The sequence below is a fragment of the Hemitrygon akajei genome, unplaced genomic scaffold (genome assembly GCF_048418815.1).
Source record: "Hemitrygon akajei unplaced genomic scaffold, sHemAka1.3 Scf000067, whole genome shotgun sequence".
Lineage (NCBI taxonomy): Eukaryota > Metazoa > Chordata > Chondrichthyes > Myliobatiformes > Dasyatidae > Hemitrygon > Hemitrygon akajei.
The window spans coordinates 635100-662944 of NW_027331953.1; the positions used below are offsets into that span (position 1 = coordinate 635100).

At 44.6% G+C, this 27845-nt stretch overlaps 2 protein-coding genes across 2 annotated transcripts; both read right to left on the reverse strand.

The window, feature by feature from the left end:
- Positions 1-12059: 12059 nt before the first annotated feature.
- LOC140722012 (uncharacterized) lies at positions 12060-14915 on the reverse strand. Its single transcript, XM_073036826.1, has 3 exons — positions 14876-14915; positions 12566-12968; positions 12060-12510 (listed from the first exon to the last, which is right to left on the reverse strand). The coding sequence occupies exons 1-3, from the start codon at positions 14913-14915 to the stop codon at positions 12060-12062; spliced, it is 894 nt and encodes a 297-aa protein (XP_072892927.1).
- Positions 14916-25475: 10560 nt separating this feature from the next.
- On the reverse strand, positions 25476-27457 carry LOC140722034 (uncharacterized). Its single transcript, XM_073036843.1, has one exon. It carries the CDS (start codon positions 27397-27399, stop codon positions 25666-25668), a length of 1734 nt encoding a protein of 577 aa, XP_072892944.1. The 5' UTR covers positions 27400-27457; the 3' UTR covers positions 25476-25665.
- Positions 27458-27845: the final 388 nt, after the last annotated feature.

Here is a 27845-nt window from a genome sequence, read left to right on the forward strand (position 1 = left end):
AAGTAAAGAGTTGGGAAAATTGATGAAAGAGATAAAGGCTGCAGAATAATCATGATGATGTTGATAATAATAAATAAATACATTATTGATCCCGAGTGGGGAATTCTTTCGTTACAGCAGCGACATTTAGAAACACAATTAGCAGTGTGCAGACTTTACTAAAAATAAACCGGGAATAATAATATACACAATAATACTGCACCAATGTGTAATAATAATGTATGAAATAAAAATGCAGAGACTGTTGATCTCTGAAGTGTGTTCTCCTGTCGCAGAAAGATGAACTGTTGAATATGCGTATTGCCGTTGATCCCAAAGATTTTCTGTAAAGGCGTCAAATGTTATGGGGAGAAGGCAGGAGAATGAGGTTGAGAAGGAAAATAAAAGATACTGGGACAGGTACACAATGAGGAAACTTTAGAGAGCGATCTGTCAAGCACAGACAAATGGGACAGACTCAGACAGGGTTTTACTTGGAAGTTTCTGGCCTTAACTTATTTTTAATTCGTCTCAGAACAATTCTCAACAAAATCTTTATTAGGTGAATCTTAAGACAGATTGTTCTATAATTTTCGCAGTCATTAATTCCAGGAATTCTTGGCAGAGCTATAAGTACAGATTTCAAGCAATCATCAGGCAATACAGCAGACTCATATATGCCATTAAACAGTTCAAAAAGAATATCTATGCCCAGATCTTCTAGGGCTTGTAAACTGAGGTTTCCTCAAGCCCAGTGGCTTTACCACGTTTCATGCTTTACATTGCTTTAGTTTTTTCTTCTTTGGTAATAGGTGGGCCAGAATTAGGGTGTTTAATATCTGGGGGTTCCCCTCTATTATCCTCAGACAGCTGCTCTATATACTGAATCCTCCTCCCACATACTTCATCTGGATCTGTCTGCTGATCTTATGCATTCTGTAGAGGAGGTTTTCTTAATTCCCTAATTTCCTTAATTTTCCTGTCCATTTCTTTGCCGTTGTTAATATGGCCTTCTGCTTCATTGCATTTTTTAAAAGTTTTATTTAATTGCGTTTTTAAGTAATTACAAGTGTGGAAAAAAATGTATATATCCCTTCCCCCCTCCCTTAACCCCTCCCCCTAACTTCCCTATATAAAAAAAAGAGAAAGTAAGAAAAAAAAAGAAAGAGTGCCTGGTTGTTGGAAGATCTCCACATGCTCCATGGAGTTCTTAATAACTTTAGTATATATATTTATTTCTTTCCCCAAGTAACCAATTGTTTCATCTTCAGAGCACCTATATATTTAGTCCTGTCTTTTGTAAATAAGGGCACCAAATTTTCAAAAATGTTTCATATTTATCTCTTAAATTATAAGTAATTTTCTCTAATGGAATACAACCATAGATTTCTTTCTTCCAACAATCTATACTTAAATATGTATCTGATTTATAAGTAACTGCAATAGCCTATTTGGCTACTGCCAGTGCAATTTTTATGAATTCTTTCTGATATTTATTTAGTTTGAGTTTCGGTTTTATCCCTTCAATATCACCTAGTAAAAGTAATATTGGATTATGAGGAAGTTGTATTCCCGTAATTTGTTCCAGTAAAAGTCTTAAATTTGTTCAAAAAGGTTGAATTTTAGAACAAGACCATGTCGAATGTAAAAATGTACCAGTTTCTTGGTTACATCGGAAACACTGATCAGATAAACTTGGATTTAATTTATTTATTTTTGTGGTGTAATATATAATTGATGTAGAAAGTTATATTGCACTAATCTTAACCGAACATTTATTGTATTTGTCATACTATCAAGACATAGTCTTGACCAATTTGTTTCTTCAATTTTAATATTCAAATCACTTCCCCATTTTTGTCCTGACTTATGGACTCCTTGTTTAATTGCCTGTTTTTGAATCAAATTATACATACAAGATATAAATTTTTTAATATTTCCTTTTTGAATTAAAATTTCTATTTCATTAGATTTCGGCAATAACATTGTTTGACCTAGTTTTTCTCTTATATAAGCCCTTAGTTGAAAGTAACAAAAAAGCGTGTTGTTTGATACTTTATATTTATTCTTTAATTGATCGAATGACACTAATATACCTCCTTCAAAACAATCTCCTATGTATCTATCCCTTTTTGAAACCAATCATATAAAAGTTGATTGTCCATTGTAAAAGGAATAAGTCTATTTTGAATTAAAGATCTCTTTGCTAATAAAGATTTTTTGGTCTCATCATCAACATTTATCTTATTCCATAAATCAATCAAATGTTTTAATATAGGAGATTCTTTCTTTTCCCGTATCCATTTGTATTCCCATTTATATATAAAATCTTCTGGTACGTTTTCTCCTATTTTATCTAGTTCTATTCTAATCCATGCCGGTTTATCTTTCTCAAAAAAAGATGCAATAAATCTAAGTTGATTTGCTTTATAATAATTCTTAAAATTTGGAAGTAGTAACCCTCCTAGATCAAATTTTCATGTCAATTTTTCCAACGATATTCTTGATATCTTACCTTTACAGAGAAACTTCCTCACATATTTGTTTAACTCTTGAAAAAACTTCTGGGGTAATTGTATTGGTAATGATTGAAATAAATATTGTAGTCTAGGGAATATATTCATTTTTATAGTATTTACTCTACCTACTAATGTTATTAGTAATGCCATCCATTTATCAAGATCTTCCTGAATTTTTTTCAAAAGTGGTGAATAATTTAATTTGTATAAGTTTTTTATATCATTATCAACTCTTATACCTAAATATTTTATACCATTTGCCGGCCATCTAAATTGAGGTTATTAATCCACATTGACTATAGTCTCCATTAGTAAGAGGTAAAATTTCACTTTTATCCCAATTTACTTTATAACCTGATATTTTCCCATATTCTTCTAATCCATAAGATAATTTACATAATGAATGTAATGGATCTGTTAAATAAAGTAGAACATCATCAGCAAATAAATTAATCTTGTATTCTTCCTGATTAACTCTGAAACCCTTAATATCTGGGTTCATTCTTATTAATTCAGCTAATGGCTCTATTGCCAACACAAACAAAGCAGGTGATAATGGACAACCTTGCCTAGTTGATCTTGTTAACTGAAATGGTGTCGAAATTTGACCATTTGTCACTACTTTAGCTTTGGGATTAGTATTTAAGGTTTTAATCTATTTTATAAATGATGTTCCTAATCCATATTTTTCCAATACCTTAAATAAAAAATCCCATTCCAATCTATCAAATGCTTTTTCTGCATCTAAAGCAACTGCCACACTCGTTTCCTCAATCTTTTGCGCTAAATGGATTATACTAATTATCCGGGTTACATTATCTGCCGATTGTCTATTTTTGATAAATCCTGTTTGATCCATATGCACTAATTTTGATAAGCATTTAGATAAGATTTTTGCTATTATTTTATAATCAGTATTTAATAAAGAAATAGGTCTATATGATGCTGGCTTTAAAAGGTCTCTATCTTTTTTTGGCAATACTATTAAAATATCTGTTGAAAAAGATTCTGGAAGTCTATGCGTTCTTTCTGCTTGATGTATTAACTCCATAAAGGGAGAAATTAATAAATCTTTAAACATTTTATAAAATGCAGGCAGAAAACCATCTTCTCCTGGAGATTTATTACTTTGAAGTGATCCCAGAGCTTCTTCAACCTCCTTCACTGTAAAAGGCATACCTAATCCCTTCTGTTCTTCCATATGTAATTTTGGAAGAGTTATTTGTGCTAAATATCTTTCTATCTTAACATCATCATTCTTTGATTCTGATTTGTACAACTCAGAATAAAAATTCTTAAAAGCCTCATTAATTTCTAGAGGCTTATAAGTAACTTTATTCACTTTTGTTCGGATTGCATTTATTGTTTTAGAAATCTGATCTGTTTTTAACTGGCATGCAAGGACCTTATGTGATCTTTCACCTAGTTCATAATATCTCTGTTTAGTTCTCATAATTGCTTTTTCTGTTCGATATGTCTGGAGTGTATTATATTTTAACTTCTTATTAATAAGTTGTCTTTGTTTTTCTTCTGTCATATTTCTTTGAGATTCTTTTTCTAATTTTATAATCTCTTTTTCCAATTGATCTATTTCTATCATATATTCCTTCTTAATTTTAGAAGTATAACTTATTATCTGACCTCTCAAATATGCCTTCATTGCTTCCCACAATATAAATTTATCATCAACTGAATGTAAATTTGTATCTAAAAAGAACTGAATCTGCTTTTTCATAAAATCACAAAAATCTTGACGTTTTAGTAGAATTGAGTTAAATCTCCATCTATAAATTGATTCCTCTTTATCTATCATTATCATTGTCATTATTAAAGGAGAGTGATCAGACAATATTCTTGCTTTATATTCCACATTTTTCACTCTATCTTGAATATTCGTTGATAATAGGAAAAAATCTATCCTTGAGTATGTTTAATGTCTATTTGAATAAAATGAATAATCTCTTTCTTTTGGATTGATTCTTCTCCATATATCAATCAAATTTAAGGCTTTCATCAATGATAGAGTTAATTTTGCTACTTTTGATTTTGTAATAGCCTTTATTGATCTATCTAAAACTGGATCTAGACAAAAATTAAAATCTCCACCTATTAATATTTTATCATGTGCGTTAGCCAAATTCAAAAAGACCTCCTGTATAAATTTTACATCATTTTCATTTGGTGCATAAATATTCATAAGAGTACATAGTTCTGAAAAAATTTGACAATGTATAATTAAATATCTTCCTGCCGAATCAATTAATACATTTTGTATTTTAATTGGTAAATTTTTATTAACCAAAATTGCAACTCCTCTCGCCTTTGAGTTAAATGAAGCTGCAATAACATTTCCAACCCAGTCTCTTTTTAATTTCTGATGTTCTATGTCCGTTAAATGAGTTTCTTGTAGGAAAGCTATATCTATTTTCATTTTTTTAATATATGTTAAAATTCTTTTTCTTTTTACTGGTCCATTAAGCCCATTAACATTAAAACTTAAAAAATTCAATATATTAGACATTGTTTTTAATTATGTTACTCCAATCTATAATAATACCTAATCTTTCAACTTTCGTGGTATCCTGGGAAATCTTTTTAGAAGTCTCCATGTTGCTATGTGTGTCCTCACCAATCATCCAGGCAGAAAGATAGAAGAGAAATAGAGTATAAGGAAAAAAACAAAATACCCCCCTACTAATGTTGTGAAAGAAAAAAAACACATTACCCACCTCTGTTGTACGGGTCATGGCAATCGCCATGATTACACACGTGAATCCTGTAGTAACCGATTCAAAGCTCCCCAGCCTCCCCGCAACGTAAAAAGTATATATATAAGAAAAGAAAAAACATATTATTCTCAATTAACATTTCTAAAATTTTACTTTTTGCCCTTGTATCATCCTTAAATGTCCATCAGTTCCATTTGCTATCTCTGTCTTCGTCTTTAACCATTACGTTTATAAATCTCTACGTTTAATTAGCGAATAGATGGAAGTTTTTGTGCGAACACCTCCGCATCTCGATAATCGGGAAAAAATCTTTTTTTCTCTTCCAAAAAATTTATCAGTGTTGCTGGGTGGCGCATTAAAAATTTGTAACCTTTTTCCCATAAGACTTCTTTGGCTGAATTAAATTCTTTCTTTCTCTTCAAAAAGTTATAACTTATATCAGGATAAAAAAGAACTGGTTTCTCTGCTATCATCAATGGACCCTTTCTTCTTTTGGCACCTTGGACAGCCGCCCTCAGAATCTTTTCTTTATCCTGGTATCTTAAACATCTTATCAAAATTGATCGCGGATTTTGATCATCTTGAGATCTTGGCCTTAAGGCTCTGTGCACCCTTTCAATCTCAATTGAAGTTTCTTCTCCCATTTCCAATTTTTTAGGGATCCATTTTTGAAAAAAATTATTGGGTCTTCTCCTTCGGTACCTTCTTTAAGTCCAACAATTTTAATATTGTTACGTCTACTAACATTTTCAAGCTTATCAATTTTTTCCACGAGTTGTTTTCTTTCTGATGTCCAGGCATTATTATCAACTTCCATTTCCTTCATTCTTCCATCCACGTCTTCCATTTTAATTTCCAAATCTGTAATTTTCTTTTCCATTTTTTCTTGTTTCTTTGTCATTTTATCAAACATAGCCTCCATATTTATTATTTTTTCTTTAATTACTTTTTGGTTACTTTTAATGCATTTAATTTATGCATTATTTGCCTCAAAGTCTTTTTTATATTTTCAGAGGAATTTTCATCTCCATCTTCGTCTGATTAGGGGATGTCACGTGATGACGTAGGATCGAGACGCTGGAACCCAGCCCTCCCGTAAAAAAATCAATAAATTAATGTTTAAATGAAGAAAAAGTAGTCAATATTTTCATAAGGTTACTTATAAACTACTCCGGCTTGTTTTAAGCTGTGCCTCATAAACAGAGGACGAAGAAAGATACTGCCGCGAAGACAGCTCAAGTTCGAAAAGAATCAAGGCCTACTTCTACCGAAGAACCGCGGACTCAGGTACAACACATCACTGTCGAAACAGAACAGGAAACTGCGGCAGCATCGGCCATTTCTAAAGGAAAGGATCAACGAGTACTGCGCAAGCGTAAAAGAACGAGCATGCGCAAACGAGAGCGACCAGAACTACAAATTTCAGCTGCGACTTCAACTGAGAGTGACATCATTGCATTTTTGATTTAACCATTCTTCCTTTGCAATATTGCGCACTTGTCTGTTTAGCTCTCTGAATTGCACTTCATTATTCTTCACTAACCTTCTTTGTTCCATCAGATGTAGAATTTCTTGGGTTATCCACCCCTTGTTGGTGTGTTGTGTTTCTTGTATTTGGATTATCTCCCCTGCTGATTGTAGTATAGAATATTTAAATCTGTCCCAAATAGGTGTTGTTTCGTTTTCGTTGAGGTGTTCTTCTACAGCTGTCTTGAATTGTTGCTAAGTATGCTATCTTTTTTTTTGTTCTCCCAACACATACTTCTCTTTTTTCCACGTTTCAGTTTCTTTAATTTTGTTTTGATGGTAGCTATTACTGGATGGTGATCTGAACAACAGTCTACTCCAGAGTAGGATTTAGAATTTGTGATATTATTTCTAATGGGTTCATTGACGGTAATGAAATCTATTTGATTCCTTGTTCTATCTCCAGGGCTAATCCAAGTACACAATCTACGTGGATGGTTTTTATACCAAGTATTGGTGGTCACTTGGTTGTATCTGACACATCAGTCAGTAAACCTGTTTTCAATTTTCTCCCCTAGTCCAAAGGGTCCTATAATATTATCAACCGTTTTCTGTCCAACTTTGGCGTTAAAATCTCCCATGACTAGTTTTATATCCTGAGATTTACATTGCCGTCACGATCTTCATAAAACTTGTTATTATCCTCTTCGTCCCCATCATTTGTTGGTGCGTAGGCTTGGATTATGCTAATGTTAAAAGGGTTAACCCTTAATTTAACTAAAAGCAGCGATCGGAAATCGCCCAATATGGCATAAGACATTTTGATACTTTGTATTATTTCAAATTCTCACTAAACACTGACGGAAGGGAAGAACAACTACTTCACAATTCATATTGGAACCAAACGGCGGTGGTAAAAACTGATAATAATATAAGTAGTTGGACTAAAATTTAAAGAGGATTTAGACAGAGACGCTTGCCTCATTGGAATTTTAAAATATCTATAGTGAAATGATTCTCAGAGAAATAGAAGACCTAGATGGGATAAAAATTTGAGGTGTTAACATCAACAATATAAGATATGCGGACGATACCACCCTAATAGCAAGTGCTACAGAAGACCTACAAATCCTCCTACCCAAAGTAATGCAAACAAGTGCAGATTCTGGTCTAACCATCAACTGTAAAAAAAAAGTATGGTAACATCGAAACAGCAGGATACTCCCAACGGCAAGTTGTACATCGGTAACCAAGAGGTTGAACAAAAGGCCAGTTTCAATTACCTTGGTAGCTTTATATTGTTACTTGTTATTCGTTATTCAAATAACAAGCCATAGGTAACAAAGGACTTTAAGGACATCCTGAATACTAAAAAAGAGGGCGTTTGGAGATGGAAATAGGGAGGAGCTGAGGACAATACAGAGGGACCTGAAAGCCAAGTTCAGGGAGGTTAAAGACAGGTATAGGAGGAAGCTTGAGTGGAAACTCCAGCAGAACAACATGAGAGAGGTCTGGAGTGGGATGAGGACCATCACTGGGTTCCGGCAAACTAGCAACAGAGGAGCTGAAGGCAGTGTGGACAGGGCCAACAAACTTAACCTGTTCTTCAACAGATTTGACACTGTGGCCTCTGCCCATCCCCCATGATTCATCTGTTGTCGGCCCCCAACCAACACATACTCCACTCTCCCCTCCTACCCCTCCTCACAGCCTCCCACCTCTCATGACGACATCCCTCCCCCCCCTGAAACCACCATGATGGGCTTCACAGCTGAACAGGTGAGAAGACATCTGAAACCTCTCCACCCCCAAGCAAGGCTGCAGGCCCGGATGGTGTCAGCCCCAGGGTGATCAAAGCCTGTGCCCCCCAGCTATGTGGGGTACTTCACCATGTCTTTAACCTGAGCCTGAGTCTCCAGAGGGTTCCTGTGCTGTTGAAGCCGTCCTGCCTCGTCCCTGTACCGAAGGCATCGTGCCCCAGTGGCTCCAATGACTACAGACCGGTGGCAATGACCTCCCACATCATGAAGACCCTGGAGAGACTTGTTCTAGAGCAGCTCCAGCCTATGGTTAGGCCACATTTAGACCCCCTCCAGTTCGCCTATCAGCCCCGACTAGGATTTGAGTAAGCCATCATGTACCTGCTGAACCGTGTCTACGCCCACCTGGACAAGCCGGCGAGCACTGTGATGCTCATGTCTTTTGACTTCTCCAGTGCGTTCAACACCATCAGCCCTGCTCTGCTGGGTGAGAAGCTGACAGTGATGCAGGTGGATGCTTCCCTGGTGTCATGGATTTTTGATTACCTGACTGGCAGACCACAGTACGTGCGCTTGCAACACTGTGTGTCAGACAGAGTGGTCAGCAGCACTGGGGCTCCACAGGGGACTGTCCGGTCTCCCTTTCTCTTCACCATCTACACCTCGGACTTCAACTACTGCACAGAGTCTTGCCATCTTCAGAAGTTTTCTGATGACTCTGCCATAGTTGGATGCATCAGCAAGGGAGATGAGGCTGAGTACAGGGCTACAGTGGGAAACTTTGTCACATGGTGCGAGCAGAATCATCTGCAGCTTAATGTGAGAAAGACTAAGGAGCTGGTGGTGGACCTGAGGAGGGCTAAGGCACCGGTGACCAGTTTCCATCCAAGGGGTCAGTGTGGACATGGTGGAGGATTACAAGTACCTGGGGATATGAATTGACAATAAACTGGACTGGTCAAAGAACACTGAGGCTGTCTACAAGAAGGGTCAGAGCCGTCTCTATTTCCTGAGGAGACTGAGGTCCTTTAACATCTGCCGGACGATGCTGAAGATGTTCTACGAGTCTGTGGTGGCCAGTGCTATCATGTTTGCTGTTGTGTGCTGGGGCAGCAGGCTGAGGGTAGCAGACACCAACAGAATCAACGAACTCATTCGTAAGGCCAGTGATGTTGTGGGGGTGGAACTGGACTCTCTGACGGTGGTGTCTGAAAAGAGGATGCTGCCCAAGATGCATGCCATCTTGGACAATGTCTCCCATCCACTCCATAATGTACTGGTTAGGCACAGGAATACATTCAGCCAGAGACTCAATTCACCGAGATGCATAGGAAGTCATTCCTGCCTGTGGCCATCAAACTTTACAACTCCTCCCTCGGAATGTCAGCCGCTCTGAGCCAATAGGCTGGTCCTGGACTTATTTCCACTTGTCATAATTTACTTAGTATTATTTCATTACTTCTGGTTTTATTTTGCTATATTTCTACTCTATTCTTGGTTGGTGTAACTGTAACAAAAACCAATTTCCTTCGGGATCAATAATGTATGTCTGGCTATCTGTCTATATCACAAGATGCTGGAAGTAAAGAAGAAATAAAAAGTAGAATTGGTATTACCAAAACCAACTTCCAAAAAACGATTTTTACCAACAGACACAATTCTATGATAACACGGTTTAGGCTACTAAAATGTGACATCTGGTCAATCTTGCTGTATGCTTCAGAAACATGGACTGGAAACACCGGAACTCCAAAGAAACTTCGAAGCAACAGAAATACGGTTTCTTAGAAGAATGCTGAAAATATCATATAGGAATAGGGTAACTAATGAGATAATGCTCCAACGTGCCCATACAAAAAGCTCTTTAATAAGAACTTTAAGTGAGTGGAAACTTAAAATACTGCAAATTAAATGGGACCAATTCCAAAGGGGGTGGGGTGGGTGAGTCTGGGACTTTGTGAAGGAGCCCTAACTCCATCCTCCTCATTCCTCATTCCCCTTTTCCCTTCTCACTCCCCTCCCTCACACACTGTGTCTGTGTGTGAGAGACTGTCTGCGCAGTCGCACTCCATCAACGATGTGCTCTCCCCCCCAACACAGTCGCACTCCTCTGCACACAACAATCCTCACCAGCTCAGAAGATCCAAAAATCTTATACACTCCCTCCTGCACCAACTCCTTAGCCATGTGTTAAACGGTATAATCTTCCGATTCCTGGCACGTGGCACAGATGACAGTCCTGAGATCACAGCCCTGGATGAGCTGCCCTTTAACTTAGCAGCTCACTCCCTGAACTCCCTTTGCAGAACCTCGTTACTCGACCAGACCATATATCAGAACCTTGCATGCAGGAGACCACATGCCATCCTGGAATCTCATTCTCACCCACAGGACGTCCTATCAGTTCCCTGAAGGAATGAATAACCTCTGACCACAGCTCGCCTCTTCTCCACCCTTCCCTCCTCAGTCTCAGAGCCAGACTAAGTGCCAGAGACCCTGTTGCTGTGACCTTCCTTTACTTGGTCATCCCCACCATCCCTGACTGTACCTAAAGTGATATCTGTGTTGTTCAGGGGGATGGACACAGGGGTAAACTGGTCTCGCTGTTTCCCACTTTACCCTTCCTGACTGTTACCCAGTTTCCTGTGCCGTGCTTCTTGGATGCAACTACATCTCAAATGTCCAACCTATCACCCCTTCAACCTCCCGAATGATCTGGAGTTCATCCAGTTTCAGCTGCAACTCCGTAATGTGGATTGTTTGGAACTGAAGCTGGATGCCCTTCTCACAGGTGTAGTTATCAGGGACACAGGAGGGACCCCTGCCTTCCCACATCCCGCAAGAGGAGCTTTCCATTAGCCTGCCTGACATCTCCACTGTTCTGAGCAAATGAAAAGGGGGCAAAAAAATTCTACCTTTGGCATGATTTTGCCTTCTCTGACTGAAGGCTCTCCTCACTGAAACCTAAAGAGGTAAAGCCGGAAAGTCTCCGCTCTAACTCTGTCCACTCCAACAGTGACCGCTCCACTTGCTCCTGCCTGACTTGTTCTTGATAATCAACCCTAAATACAGATTGGCCACTGCTGAAAGCTCAAAAATAACCTGCCCTGAACCACTGCCTTTAATACTCGGTCGGTGAACCTGAGTGAATTACGTCCTCTCAAGCTTCTGATCTCTCCGATTCACGTTGGGTCAAAGCTTGGTTGGGGGACACAAGGATGAATGACTGACTGAAACCCATCCCATAGTCTGAGCAGGTGACCACCCTCACCACAGCGTGAACCCACCACTGTCTCTGCAGCGTGGATAAGTGTGTGAATGCCTTCCCACAGTCTGAGCAGGTGACCACCCTCCCCACAGTGTGAACCCACCACTGTCTCTGCAGTGTGGATCAGTGTGTGAATGCCTTCCCACAGTCTGAGCAGGTCAACATCCTCTCACTGCTGAAAACAGTCCGGTGTGTCGGTAGGTGAGATGAAAGTGTGAATCCCTTCTGACAATCTGAGGAAGGTGAACAGTTTCTCCCGAGTGTGAACTAACTGATGCTCCTTCAGTTGAGATGGCTGAATGAATCCCTTCCCACAGTCTGAGCAGTCGAATAACTTCTACTCACTGTGAACCTGTTGATGTTTTTTAAAATGAGGTGATTGAGTGAATCCCTTCCCACATTCAGAGCAGTCGAATAACTTCTGCTCACTGTGAACCTGTTGATGTTTTTTAAAATGAGGTGATTGAGTGAATCCCTTCCCACATTCAGAGCAGATGAACGGCCTTTCCCCAGTGTGAACAAACCGGTGTCTCTGCAGCATGGATGACTGAGTGAATCCCTTCCCACATTCGGAGCAAGTGAATGGCCTGTCCCACGCGTAGACTAACTGATGGGTCAGCAGAGAAGATGACTGGGAGAATCCCTTCCCACAGTCGGAGCAGGTGAACGGCCTCTCCCCAGTGTGAAGCCGCTGGTGTTCCAGTAGGTGAGATGATCGACTGAATCTTGTCCCACATTCAGAGCAGCAGAACGGCTTCTCCCCAGTGTGAACTTGCTGGTGGGTGTCTCTGCAGCATGCATGAGCGAGTGAAACCGTTCCCACAATCTGAGCAGGTGGACAGCCTCTCCCCAGTGTGAATTCGTTGATGCATTTTCAAGTCAGATGACTGTGTGAATTCTTTCCCACAGTCTGAGCAGCTGAATGGCTTCTCCCCAGTGTGAATTCTGTTGTGCTTCAAAAATGTAGATGACCGAGTGAATCCCTTCCCACATTCAGAGCAGCTGAATGGTTTCTCCCCAGTGTGAACTCGCTGATACACCTTCAGTTGAGAAGACCAAGTGAATTTATTCCCACATTCAGAGCACGTGAAAGGCCTCTGCCTTGTGTGGACTAACTGGTGTCTCAGTAGTGTGGATGAGCGAGTGAATCCCTTCCCACAATCTGAGCAGGTGAATGGCCACTCCCCAGTGTGAACTGACTGGTGTCTCTGTAGTGTGGATGAGCGAGTGAATCCCTTCCCACAGTCTAAGCACGTGAATGGCCTCTCCCCAGTGTGAACTCGCTGGTGTCTCTGTAGTGTGGATGAGCGAGTGAATCCCTTCCCACAGTCTGAGCAGGTGAATGGCCTCTCCCCAGTGTGAACTCACTGTTGTCTCTGTAGTGTGGATGAGCGAGTGAATCCCTTCCCACAGTCTAAGCACGTGAATGGCCTCTCCCCAGTGTGAACTCGCTGTTGTCTCTGGTGTGGATGAGCGAGTGAATCCCTTCCAATCATCCGAGCAGGTGAACGGCATCTTCTCAGAATGAACTCGCTGGTGTTCGTTCAGTTGAGATGATTGAGTGAATCTTTTCCCACATTCAGAGCAGGTGAATGGCTGTGTGTGAACCTGCTGGTGTCACAGTTGAGTGTGTGAATGCCTTCCCACCGTCCGAGCAGGTCAATATCCCCTCACTGGTGTATTTTTGGATATATCTTCAGCCTCGATGATAGATTGAATTGCTTCCCACAGTCAGAACAGGTGGAGCATCTCTCTGTGCTGTGAACTTGCTGATGTATCTTCAGGCTGGATGACAGAGTAATTCCCCTCCCACACACAGAGTGTGAATGGCCTCTCGCCACTGTGAACTCACTGGAGTGTCCGCGGGTAGGCTGTGAGTCTGTTCTCAGCACCCCAGTTCCAGTGGATTTCACTGAGTTACAACAGAAAACTTCATTTCAGACACAAAATACATTTCCAGCCGGCATGAGATTAACTCTTCATCTCCAAGGATCGATAACAGATGTGTTGGTCTTGCAAAGAAAGTATTTCGTCACTTCTTATATATCTGGACACAGACAGCAAAATTGACATGTTGAGATTCCCGTGCACAAGTGTTCTGCCATTTCAAACCTGTAAAAATATTTGAAAGGACATCAGTGGGTGAAGAACAATTATTCAGGTGAGGTTTTAGTCTGTCAGGAGCTCTGGCATCACAATGTTATGAAGTTCATCTCACGTTGGAGCTGAAGGGCTTGTACTGTGCTATAAATTTCTATATACTGCTACAAACTCCTCATCTTCTGACAAGGTATATATCAAGCATCCTGACTAACCAACAAATTCTCTGCCTGTATGAGAATAGGGGATTTCTGCCCTCAATTAACTTGTGAGTTGCCTCAATTTGACTCTGTCCATTTGATGTTATTTCAAGTTCTTGTCACGCCCCACAGCACTACAAAAGAGCACTTGTTATTACATGTCTGATCCTGTCGATTTTCTAATGACTTTGATCCCCTCCCAACAAGCGCTTGACAGTGATGAACCCATCGATGGCAATGCTAACGAACATGAAGGGGATGGTAGTGGTTATTCTCATTGGAATGTGGTAATTTTGCGATGCAAAAGCCACAAGTCTCTTGTCATCGATGACAAATGTGTTTCATACCGTTATTTACCCATAGAGAACAAAAGCTGATGGAAGGATTTTTTTTTGCCAAACAGCACTAATTGACAATTTCACTGACTAGAAGGTAGACACTTCATCGGAGATTAACTGGGAAATATACTTTTGTTCCGAGTCCCTAATGCTTGGATTCACATCGTTGGAGTTCGGCAGTGTTTGGGGGATACATCCGCTCCATTTTTCTCCGACTGTACGAGGACAACGCCGACAGCGCTCCGCATGGCTGCCTCTTTACCCAGAAGCCCCCACGAACTAAAAACCGATCTATCCGCCATCCAAGGAAGGCCAGCGAAGGCGAGGCGCATGCGCCACAGTGATCGCAGCCGCGCCAACGGTCACCAGCCGAAATCTCTCTGGGGCTGAAAAAGACGGAAAAGACCGTGATCTGCCCAGGGGTGTAGGAGTAGTGCGGGCCGGGCTCACAGTAATTGTTCTTCAATCGTGGTTCAAACGCTGATGATTAATGCCCATCCGGAGCCCCCTCTTACCCGCGCCGATCCTCGTGAGCCTCTCGTCTACTGAGCGCATGCGCGATATCCGGGATCAGCTCAGTCCTCTACGCATGCGCATCAGATTCCGCGTTGCAATTTCTATCATTTTGGCAGCATCATTGAAAAACACACCAAGAAGTGTGCACACTTAACTCAAAATCAAATGTAGAATGAATAATAATGTACCAATTTTCAATAATAATATAGGAAATATTAAAGCAGAGACTATGATGTCTGAACTGTTGTATACGCTTATTCTGTAACAATCCTTCTGACAGCAGAGTTTATTCAAACAGATGATCCGCTGCTTGTTCAGTAGGTCATGCAGAGGATGTGCCAGATTGTCCATAATGAATAGCAGTATGTTTCCTGACCTGCGCTCCACCACGTCAACCTTTTTGATGAGTTTGTTCAGTCTTTTTCCATCACCAAGTACCAATGCTGTTCCACCAACATAAGGCAGCAAAGAAGACGGCACTCTCTGCAACTGACTGGTAAAAGATCTCCAACATCCTGCTGCAGACAGTTCTCTGTGCTCCGACTCCCGCCCGTCTCTGGTGCACCCAACTACCGCAGAGTCATCAGAGAACTTCTGCAAGTGGCCAGACTCAGAGTCGTACTGAAAGTCTGATGTGTACAGTGTGAACAGAAACGGAGACAGGACAGTCCCTTGTGGGTCTCCAGTGACACTCACCTCCACCTCAGGCAGAGAACCACCCAGCGGTACAAACTGGGAGTCTATCAGTCAGGTAGTCAGTGATCCAGGAGAGAGTGGATTTGTCTACGCCCATCCTTTGCAGCTTCTTGCTCAGAACGTGATTGGGTTGTATTGAAGGCGGAAGAGAAATCAAAAAATGTGGTGCTCACAATGCCACCAGCATTGTCCAGGTGTGAGCAAGCTCGCTTCAACAGGCAGACGGTGGCATCATCCGCTCCCACAAGAAGCTGCTTGGCTAACCGGAGAGTGTCCAATGAAGATCTCAACTGTGGCCCAGCACCGGCCACGCCAGCCCCTTCATCGCATCAGATGTTAGGGCAATTGGTCTGTAGTCATAAAGACCCGATTTAGTCGCCTCCTTGGGTAGAGGAACTAAGCAAGAAGTCTTCCACGGCACCAGTATCTTTTCCAGACTCAGACTCAAATTGTAAAGGTGCTACAAAATACTGCCCTTCAGTACCCTGGGGCTGGTACCGTCTGGGCCAGCAGTCTCTAGTCTCTCCAGCTGTCCGTTCAACCTGCCTCGACGGCAGGGATGGTGTGTGGTCTTGGCCAGTGGGACAGTGGACAGCAGTAGGTCCCCTGCTGAACCTGCTGAGAAAAACAAATCCACTTCATTGGCCCTGTCCAGGCAAGCCTCCGATCTTCCTTTCTTTAACCTTGAAGCCGGTGACCTGCTTCGTAGCCGACTACACGCCCGCTATGCTACCCTACTGGAGCTTGTACTCCAGCTTCCTCTTGTAGGGACCTTCAAACCTACCTCAGCCCTGCCCTCCGTTCACCCCGTTCTCGCCTCAGTGCTTGTCTTGTCTCCACACCTGGAGGCTCTCTTCTCCTTATTCAGAGGTTCTTTCGGGTCGCTGGTGATCCGGGGCTTGTGGCTGATGAAGCAACATATACAGCCCTGGCTGGCAAGATGGCGTTCTCGCAGAATTTGATGCGGCCCAGGGGGATTCCCTTGGGAACATTACAAGAAGAGCATTTTTAGTTCTGGGTGCCTGTGTCCTCACCACTCTAGCAATATGGGTCTGTTGGATCATGCGATGTATCTTTGTCGGTAACCCCCCACCTCCGCTGTTCCAAAGCCTTCAGCTGATTTTAGCTTACACGATTTAATCACGTCTAAGCATTCTGTTCTGCCTGTTGCTTGATCATATATAAAGCACAATTATTACGATGCGAGAACCCTTCTTCTTTTTTTTTACAGATGGATCGAAGGATAATTTAACCGGAAAATTAGCTGTGGTTGTTTTTGTGCCCGGATGATAGGTAACGATGAGGAAATGACTTACTGACCATTCACTGGCAGCCACAGCGGAACTGGTGGCCACCATCTTGGGCTGACAGTGGGTGGAGGAAAGTTTGTGCTGACGTGTGGCGATGTGAATGGGAAGCTGTATTGAAATGGCCGTCAGGAGATCCCGCCTGTGTTGGACAGAAGATAGGACCACGCCAAAGTGGTCTACACGTCTCCCTTTTGGCAGCTCGTCCCACACCACTGATCTCCCTCCTGGTACTTCTCCTTGCTACCGAACAATTGCCACACATCCGCCCCTACACCTCCTCTCTCTCTCACTACCATTCAGGGAGTGTTTACACATGAGGCCACACTTCACCAGCGAGTGTGTTAGTGTCACATACTGTATGCAGTGCTGCCGGTGGAGCCTGTGTTATATTGGCGAGATGCAGCGTAGATTGGGAGGTCGCTCCACAAACACCTTCACTCTGTTAGCCAGGAAAAGCAGTAAGTTCCCACTTTTGAAAGCGTATATGTTTCCACATGTAATTGGCAAAGATGCTTTGGATATCTAAAACAGCTTTCAAATTGACGAAACAGCCTTGAGGTGTATTTTGTTCCAAATAAAAAACATCACGATTGAGGGAAGTAACCTTTCTTTCCTGTGACCAGAAACAAGTTGTTATTTGAGACCAATACTGAGCTGAGCTGCACACACTGAATAAGTCCTGTGAATTTGGAGATTTGACAGACTTACCAGATGGGGACAAAATAGTCTGTGGAATCACAGATAATAGGCTCAGAGACAGACAGCTCCGTGAGGAGAATGACTTGACATTGCCAAAGGCTGTGGATATGTGTTGGACTGTGACAAGGAACGGGGCAAACCCAGACGCAGGACACCGGCACGGAGATAGAGTCGGGATGCAGACGAGGGCGTGAGCGTGGCTGGGGCTGAACGGCAAACAGGAGGGTGAACGGAAAAGCAGCAGGCAGGCAAAACTTACCTTGACACAGGGCGTTGCTGGAGCTGAAGGGCAAACAGGAGACAGGCGGCAGGCAAAACTTAGCTTGACAGGAAGAGGCAGAGTTACACGGGTAAACCTCGGCACTGAAGTAAATCTTAGAATGCACAATCCGAGGCGGCTGGGAACGTGAATTACCACACTGGCTGAAACAGCGACCTGGCGATGAGCGGATGCAAAGCCGGGGTATTTACGCTGCAGGTTTAGATGAGAATCAGGTGTGTCGCAACAAGGGGAATTAGGAGAATATGGGGGGAATTAACGGTTGGGACCGTGACACGGACAGCAGAGAGCACACGAGCACAAGCTGGGGAACTGCACAGGCCGAGGTGACGGTGCATGCTATGAAAAAGGGGGGAGGCGGGCAGAACTCATGTTGTTACCCAAAGCAACAGAAAAGCAAAGAAATAAGGGCAGAATTAAGACGGCACCAAGTGGCTGCGAAAACGGCCTAATTCTTGCCTTTAATACCTCATTTTTCCCTTTTCAGGGTTGGTCGGGTTCTATCGAGGCCCGGAGCTGCCAGTGGCATTCGCAACCTATTTTCTTTTCGGTGGATGGGTTCCAGTTCCGGGTGCTCTTTGGCCGACCGGTTTTTGACATTCTCCAGGCCCGCCTCCGGGGTGCGGACCTGTGGATGCCTGATTTCAGGCTGGTGTTGCCGACAGTGGCGTCGCAGGATAGGGAACATCGTGGATCTCACTGCGGCACACTTTTAATAGGATAACAGCGACTGTCAGTCTCCCCTTTTGCTGTGAAAATGAGTGATATTGCTCATGAGAGAGGGAGCCTTTGACACGTCGAGCTGTCGGGTAAACAACAGTTTTTGTTGACTGCAGATGTTGTCTTTTCCATAGATGCCGCTGGAACGGCTGAGATCCTCCAGCATTCTCTGTGTGTTGCTATGGTCTCTCTCTGGTGTCTCCTGTTTCTTGGTGGTGGGGGGCGCTGACATTCTGTGTGTGTTGCTATGGTCTCTCTCTGGTGTCTCCTGTTGCTTGGTGGTGGGGGGCGCTGACATTCTGTGTGTGTTGCTGTGGTCTCTCTCTGGTGTCTCCTGTTTCTTGGTGGTGGGGGGCGCTGACATTCTCTGTGTGTTGCTTTGGTCTCTCTCTCGTGTCTCCTGTTTCTTGGTGGTGGGGGGCGCTGACATTCTGTGTGTGTTGCTATGGTCTCTCTCTGGTGTTTCCTGTTGCTTGGTGGTGGGGGGCGCTGACATTCTGTGTGTGTTGCTATGGTCTCTCTCTAGTGTTTCGTGTTGCTTGGTGGCGGTGACATCAGCGCCGGACTCCGGAGCGCAGGCTCCTGAGTTCCAATCCAAGTCGGGCGACACCCCCCCCCCCACCCCACCGGCTCGCCTTCCATCCATGCTGGGTTGAGCGTTGAGCTCGCCACTCGGCCTCGTAAAACACACAAAGGTTCGAGTCAGGAATGTTCATATTGTGACCCCGTTAATCCGAAAAACCAATCCAGACACCACGCGCCAGACAGGAATGGCCGACCGTCTGGTGCGACACGCTAGGGAGGATATATTTGCTACTAATGCATTGTCAACAAGAAATAAAAGACTTACCAAGAGATTAATGTTGATGTACATGTCCTATGTGGACACGATTGTTCCCTCCATTCCAATATCTCCTGATAGAACAGAGACGATTAGGACACCAGCAGGGACGGCTGCATCAAGGAAGGTACGCAGAGAGACAATACAGAAAGGATTGCCTGCAACTACGAATAGATGTTCAATATTTGTTCGGGATTATTGGGCAGACAGAGCTGAACTGTCAGCATTGGAAGATATGGTCCTCCAGGGGAACAGGTTTGTGTCTTCAGTTCGTCACGCAAGGAAGTGTTCCAGAAGGTTCACGAAGTGCACCCTGATGAGGAAAGAAACGTAAACAACGAGCTGATGAAGTGACGTACTGTCCAAGAATGAACCGAGACATCTGACGGACCACTGCTTCATACGAGATATGTCGTACCCACAGACCAAAGCAGCAAGCAAATCCCCTGACTCCACCCCCTGTACCAGACAAGCCGTCCTTCACATTCGGTGATTAGTTGTTTGATTGTAATGGGAAGAGTCATATTGTTGCGACAAACTTCTCTTCCAGTCACCCAGAGTTTGCAACAACACAATCAATATCCAGGAAAGCAATCATCAGCTTCTCAAAAACTGCGTTTGTGTGGCATGGAGCTCCACAGAATCATAGAAAACCACAGCACGTTACAGGCCCTTCGGCCCGCAATGTTGTGCCAACCGTGTAACCTACTCTAGAACCTGCCTAGAATTTCTCTAACGCGTGGCCCACTATTTTGCTAAGCTCCGTGTACCTGTCTAAGAATCTGTTAAAAGACCCTATTGTACCCGCCATTACCGCTGCCCCTGGCAGTGCATTGCACACACACACACACACGCACACACACACACACACACACACCACTGTCTGTGCAAAAACTTACCTCAGAAATCCCCCTTGAAGCTACTAACAAGCACCTTAAAAATATGCTCGCTCGTGTTAGCCACTTCATCCCTGGCTACCCACACGAACAATGCCTCTCATCAGCTTATACATGTCGATCTGGTTACCTCTCGTCATCCGTCCCTTCACGGAGAAAAGGTCAAGTTTACTCAACCTATACTCATAAGGCATGTTCTGCATCATCCTTGTAAACCTCCGCTGCACACTCTCTATAGCATCTACATTCTTCCTGTAGTGAGGTGACCAGAACTGAAAACAGTAATCCAAGTGGGCTCTTCACAAGGTCTATATAGATCTAACATTACCTCATGGCTCTTGAACTCAATTCCACAGTTGATGAAGGTCATCACACCATACGCCTTCCTAGCAACAAGTCAACCCGTGCTGTAGCTTTGAGTGTCCTAAGGACAACGATTCATTTATTCTCCTCACTGCCAAGAGTCTTAACATTAGTACTGAGCTGTGTCTCCAAATTTGACAGACCAAAACGAATCATTCACACGCAAGTGGGCTGAACACCCCCTGCCAATTCTCAGCCTGTTCCTGCCTCCTAATGATGTCCCGCTTTAACCTCTGACAACCCTGAATGGGAATCAGGATTAAAACCTTTGGCGCTGTGAAGTTCTACTTGTGGCGGACGGTGCGAAGCTGCTCGGCGAAGTGCTCCGCTAACTGGCTCAGGGTGGAGGAGCAACACCTTATATTCTGTCTCGGTGCACTCCAACCGGATCAGCTGAACCATAACACCCGCCTTGTCTTCTGAATCCGGAGCCCCAAGGGAAAACAGCACCGGCTTACTACAAGGTGACAGCAGAGCTCCGCTCAAACAAAGAAGTGAAACAAAGAGCAGGAGAGTGGTGGTGGAGGGCAACTCGTGGGGTCTGGTTGTCCAGAAGGAAATGGAGAAAGCTCGTGTGGCTTTCCTGGTGGGAGGGGGAGGTGTACATGGACGGGGTATCCACAGTGAAAGTAAGATGATCGGGGCCAGGGGACTTGAAATCATTTGTAATGAGTTTGTGTGTGCTGCTTGGATTTCCAGCATCTGCAGATCTACGCTTGCTCGTGAATGGGAAATTCTGTTTGTTGCGGACGGAGCGAACGTACTTGTCAAAGTCGACTCCTGATCAACGTTGGGTCTCATCGACGTAGAGGAGGCCTCACTGGGAGCAACAGGTACGGCACAGCAACCTGACAGTCTCGCAGGTGAAGTGTTGCCTCACTGGGAGCAACAGGTACGGCACAGCAACCTGACAGTCTCGCAGGTGAGGTGTTGCCTCACTGGGAGCAACAGGTACGGCACAGCAACCTGACAGACTCGCAGGTGAAGTGTTGCCTCACCTGGAAGGTCTGTTCGTGATCCAGACTGGGACTGAGGGAGGAAGTAAATGGGAGTGTATAGAACTTCCCTCGCTTGCAAGGATATGTTCCGGGGGGGGGGGGGGGTGGGGATTAGTGGGAAGGGACGAATGGAATCCTTGTGGAAAGCAGGACGTTGGGGGTGGGGCTGGGGAGTTAAAGATAGGAAGCCAGGAAGCTGTTTAGTCAATACAACCGTACAAATCGGGAGGTTTATAAAAAATGTCAGCTCCTGTGAATGTGTTTGGTGAGCCCATAGTCGGTGTCTTTCTCGGGTCCACTGTCATCTGAATCTGCCAGGGTGGATGGTGGAGGGTTTTACAGAGATGACAAGTGGAGTAGGGGTCAGACGGGTTCACAGAATGGTGATGGGTGTAGGTGTAGAAGGGCTGTCACAGATGGCGGAGGCTACATGGATCGGAGATGTTAACAGAAATGGAGAGAGCTGTAGGGTTTGGAACCATTTTCACAGAGAGCGAGTGGTGTAGCAATGTTTCTCCACCGCTGGGGGAATGCACTTCACTTCTACCATTTTTGTCTGTAACCAGCTGGAACCTGTGTTGTATCAGAGAGCTTTGCTAATAATGTTCGTGCATCACCATGCTGATGGAACCTGAGCACTCGACTGCAGACCGGCAGCTGTGTCACTGGGAAAATGCTGAACACGCTGATTAAGCAGACAAACAGAATGCACCCTGACCTTGAACTTGTGTCCGAAGCAGTGAATGTACACGCTTGTGCTTTTTTGGAGAACAGCTATTACTCGCTCTTGTGCCGGTCTTCCCTCGCTGCAAGTAAAAATAAGCGCTGTTATGACTGATACACTCTTTTGAGTTAATTGTTGGTCATAAGACAAAGTGAAAAGGTGCTTGACACCACCTCCTACCCAGACACCCAATCATACCTGCACCCTACTCCCCACGGCTTCGCCATCTCACCACTACACCGCAAGTCATAGGAACTGAAATACTCATTCCATTCATTGAGTCTTCTCCACCATTCGATCATGGCTATAGGATTTTCCCTCTAAACCCCATTCTGCTGCTTTCTACCTTTCACCTTCAACAGCCTTATTAATCAGCAACCCACCATTTACTTACTTAAAGTCCGTTACGCCGCTGGTGTTTAGGACAGCAATGAAGAGGTTCACCAGGATGTTGTCTGGATTAGAGGCATGAGCTACTGTGTAAGGAGAGTTCGGACAAACTTGGGCTGTTTTCTCTGGAGTGGAGGAGAATCAGGGTGACCTGAGAGAACTTGATCAGAATAAGAGAGGGATAGAAAGAGTAGATAGCCACCATTTTTTAACCGTCCGTGTCAAAATGTCTAAGCCCAGACAGCATGCTTTTGGAGAGATGAGGGAGCTGTGGAATTCATTGCCACGGACGGCTCAGAGGCCAAGTCATCAGGTTTAGTTAAAACAGAATTTGATCAGTACTTGATTAGTAAGGGTGTCAAAGGTCATGGGGAAGGCAGGAGAATGGGGTTGAGAAGAAAAATAACAGACACTGGGACAGGTACAGAAAGAGGAAACTTTAGAGTGAGACGTGTCAAGGACAGACAGATGGGACAGACTCAGATAGGGGTTCTTGTCCGGCACGGAGCAGTGGGGCTGAACACCAGTTCGTTTTCCACTCTCGGTCCTTCACTGAGACCATTTCTCATCAGTACACGTTTTACAAACAATACGTATCATTGATTAAGTTCAACATAAATTTATTATCAAAGTGTGTGAACAAAATGCTATCAAACAATTAATTCCTTTTCTTTTTGACAAGGCAACTCAATGCTCACCCCCAGCCTGGTAGGGAATGGGACCAATTCCAGAGGGGGAGGGGTGGGTGAGTCTGGGACTTAGTAAAGGAGCCCTAACTCCATCCTCCTTATTCCCCTTTTCCCTTCTCACTCCCCTCCCTCCCACTCCACTGCATGTGTTTGTGTGTGAGAGACCTGCCTGCCCAGTCACACACCATCAGCGATGTGCGCTTCCCCCAACACACTCACACTCCTCTGTACACAGCAATTCTCACCAGCTCAGAAGATCCAAAAATCTTATACCCTCCCTCCTGCACCAACTCCTTAGCCATGTGTTAAACAGTTTATTCTTCCTCTTCCTGGCCCGTGGCACAGATGGCAGTCCTGAGGTCACAGCCCTGGACGAGCAGCCATTTAACTTAGCAGCCCACTCCCTGAACTGCCTTTGAGAAGCTCGTTACTCGACCACCCTATATCATTGTTACCCACATGGACCACGACCTTCACTGTTCACCCTCCCGGGAAATGCTGAGCACTCGACTCGAAATGTCACAGACCCGAGCACACAGGAGGCAACATGTCATCCTGGAATCTCATTCTCACCCACAAAACATCCAGTCAGTTCCCTGAGCTGCTGAATCACCTCTGACCACAGCTCACCTCTTCTCCACCCTTCCCTTCTCAGTCTCGGAGCCAGACTAAGTGCCAGAGACCCTGTTGCTGAATCACCTCTGACCTCAGCTCACCTCGTCTCCTCCCTTCCCTTCTCAGTCTCAGAGCCAGACTAAGTGCCAGAGACCCTGTTGCTGAATCACCTCTGACCACAACTCACCTCGTCTCCTCCCTTCCCTTCTCAGTCTCGGAGCCAGACTAAGTGCCAGAGACCCTGTTGCTGAATCACCTCTGACCACAGCTCACCTCGTCTCCTCCCTTCCCTTCTCAGTCTCAGAGCCAGACTAAGTGCCAGAGACCCTGTTGCTGTGACTTTCCTTTACTTGGTCATCCCACCATCCCCGACTGTACTTAAAGTGATACCTGTGTTGTTCAGGGGGATGGACACAGAGGTAAACTGCACTCGCTGTTTCCCCCTTCCCCTTCCTGTCACCCAGTTTCCTGTGCCTTGCACCTTGGGTTCAACTACCTCTCAAATGTCCTACCTATCACCCCTTCAGACTCCCGAATGATCTGGAGTTCATCCAGTTCCAGCTCCAACTCCGTAATGTGGATTGTTCGGAGCTGAAGCTGGATGGACTTCTCACAGGTGTAGTTATCAGACACAGGAGGGTCCCCTGCCTTCCCACATCCCGCAAAGGAGCTTTCCACTATCCTGCCTGACATCTCCACTGTTCCAACTGAGCAAATGTTAAGATAAAAATTCTAGTTCCATCATGATTTTGCCTTCTCTGACTGAATGCTCTCCCCACTGAAACCTCAAAGAGATAAAGCCTCAAAGTCTCCGCTCTGACTCTGCCCACTCTGACACTGGCCGCTCCACTTGCTCCTGCCTGACCTGATGCTGATTGGCCACTGCTGAAAGCTCAAAAATCACCTGCCCTGAACCACTGCCCTTAATACTCGGTCGGTGAACCTGAGTGAATTACGTCCTCTCAAGCTTCTGATCTCTCCGATTCACGATGGATCAAAGCTTGGTAGGGCGACACAAGGATAAATGACAGACTGAAACCCATCCCACAGTCTGAGCAGGTGACCACCCTCCCCACAATGTGAACCCACCACTGTCTCTGCAGTGTGGATCAGTGTGTGAATGCCTTCCCACAGTCTGAGCAGGTGACCACCCTCCCCACAATGTGAACCCAGCACTGTCTCTGCAGTGTGGATCAGTGTGTGAATGCCTTCCCACAGTCTGAGCAGGTGACCACCCTCCCCACAGTGTGAACTCACCACTGTCTCTGCAGTGTGGATCAGTGTGTGAATGCCTTCCCACAGTCAGAGCAGGTGACCACCCTCCCCACAGTGTGAACCCACCACTGTCTCTGCAGTGTGGATCAGTGTGTGAATTCCTTCCCACAGTCTGAGCAGGTCAACGTCCTCTCACTGCTGAAAACAATCTGGTCTTTCGTCAGCCGAGATGAATGTATGCATTAATTCCCACAGTCAGAGCAGATGAACAGCTTCTATACAGTGTGAACTCGCTGATGTTCGCTCAGTGATGTCTGAGTGAATTCCTTCCCGTCTGAGCAGGTGATGTTCAGTCAGTTGAGATGTCTGAGTGAATTCATTCCCACAATCAGAACAGGTGACTGGCATCGCCCAGTGTGAACTCGCTGATGAACTTTGAAGCCTGATGACTGAGTGAATCCCTTTCCACAATCTGAGCAGGTGAACGGTTTCTCCCCAGTGTGAATTCGGCTGTGCCTCACCAGGTTGGATGACTGAGTGAATCCCTTCCCACATTCAGAGCATGTGAATGGCTTCTCCCCAGTGTGAATTCGGCTGTGCTTCACAAAGGTGTCGGAATCAGTGAATCCCTTCCCACATTCAGAGCACGTGAACGGTTTCTCCCCAGTGTGAATTCGGCTGTGCTTCACAAGGGAGTATGAATCAGCGAATCCCTTCCCACATTCAGAGCACTTGAACGGTTTCTCCCCAGTGTGAATTTGGTAGTGCCTCACCAGGTTGGATGACTGAGTAAATCCCTTCCCACATTCAGAGCATGTGAATGGCTTCTCCCCAGTGTGAACTTGCTGATGTTCAGTCAGTTGAGATGACCGGGCAAATCCTTTCCCACATTCAGAGGAAGTGAATGGCCTCTCCCCAGTGTGAACTCGCTGATGTACTTTCAGATTTGATGACTGAGTGAATCCCTTCCCACATTCAGAGCACGTGAATGGCTTCTCCCCAGTGTGAATTCGGCTGTGCTTCACAAGGGAGTATGAATAAGCAAATCCCTTCCCACATTCAGAGCAGCTGAACGGTTTCGCCCCAGTGTGAATTCGCTGATGTACTTTCAGATGAGATGACTGAGTGAACCCCTTGCCACATTGAAAGCAGCTGAACGGTTTCTCCCCAGTGTGAATTCGGCTGTGCTTCACAAGGGAGTATGAATAAGCAAATCCCTTCCCACATTCAGAGCAGCTGAACGGTTTCTCCCCAGTGTGAATTCGGCTGTGCTTCACAAGGGAGTATGAATAAGCAAATCCCTTCCCACATTCGGAGCAAGTGAACGGTTTCTCCCCAGTGTGAACTCGCTGATGTTCAGTCAGTTGAGATGACCGGGCAAATCCTTTCCCACATTCAGAGGAAGTGAATGGCCTCTCCCCAGTGTGAATTCGCTGATGTACTTTCAGATTTGATGACTGAGTGAACTCCTTGCCACATTGAAAGCAGCTGAACGGTTTCTCCCCACTGTGAACTCGGCTGTGCTTCACAAGGGAGTATGAATAAGCAAATCCCTGCCCACATTCAGAGCAGCTGAACGGTTTCTCCCCAGTGTGAATTCGCTGATGTACTTTCAGATGAGATGACTGAGTGAACCCCTTGCCACATTGAAAACAGCTGAACGGTTTCTCCCCAGTGTGAACTCGCTGATGTTCAGTCAGTTGAAATGACCGAGCAAATCCTTTCCCACATTCAGAGCAAGTGAATGGCCTCTTCCCAGTGTGAACTTGCTGATGTTCAGTCAGTTGAGATGACCGGGCAAATCCTTTCCCACATTCAGAGCAAGTGAATGGCCTCTCCCCAGTGTGAATTCGCTGATGTACTTTCAGATTTGATGACTGAGTGAACCCCTTGCCACATTGAAAACAGCTGAACGGTTTCTCCCCAGTGTGAACTCGCTGATGTTCAGTCAGTTGAAATGACCGGGCAAATCCTTTCCCACATTCAGAGCAAGTGAATGGCCTCTCCCCAGTGTGAACTCGCTGGTGTCTCTGTAGTGTGGATGAACGAGTGAATCTCTTCCCACAGTCTAAGCAGGTGAATGGCATCTTTTCAGTGTGAACTCACTGGTGTTCATTCAGTTGGGATGATTGAGTGAATCCTTTCCCACACAGGGCAGGTGATTGGCCTCTCCCCGGTGTGAACTCACTGGTGTCACTGTGGTGTGGTTGAGTGTGTAAACGCCTTCCCACCATGTAAACAGGTTACCGTCCTCTCACTGGTGAATTTTTGGATCTATCTTTAGCATCGACAACGGAATGAATTGCTTCCCACTGTCAGAACAGGTGGAGCATCTCACTAAGGTGTGAACTTGCTGATGTATCTTCAGGCTGGATGACTGAGTAGTTCCCCTCCCTCACACAGAGCAGGTGAATTGCCTCTCTCCACTGTGAACTCACTGGCGTGTCTGTGGGTAGGCTGTGAGTGAATACCTTCCCACACTGAGAGAAGGAGAATGATATCTCACTGCGATCAATCATCTGTCAATTCAGAC

Coding starts and splice junctions, on each gene's coding strand:
- LOC140722012 (XM_073036826.1), bottom strand. CDS start 14,915: ATGCGCTCAGTAGACGAGAGGCTCACGAGGATCGGCGCGG. Junction 12,969..14,875: donor GCTCACGAGGATCGGCGCGG/GTAAGAGGGGGC, acceptor TCACGTGCTTAG/ACTGTGGGAAGGGATTCACT. Junction 12,511..12,565: donor CGAATTCACACTGGGGAGAG/GCTGTCCACCTG, acceptor TGCATGCTGCAG/AGACACCCACCAGCAAGTTC.
- LOC140722034 (XM_073036843.1), bottom strand. CDS start 27,399: ATGCCATTCACCTGCTTAGACTGTGGGAAGAGATTCACTCGTTCATCC.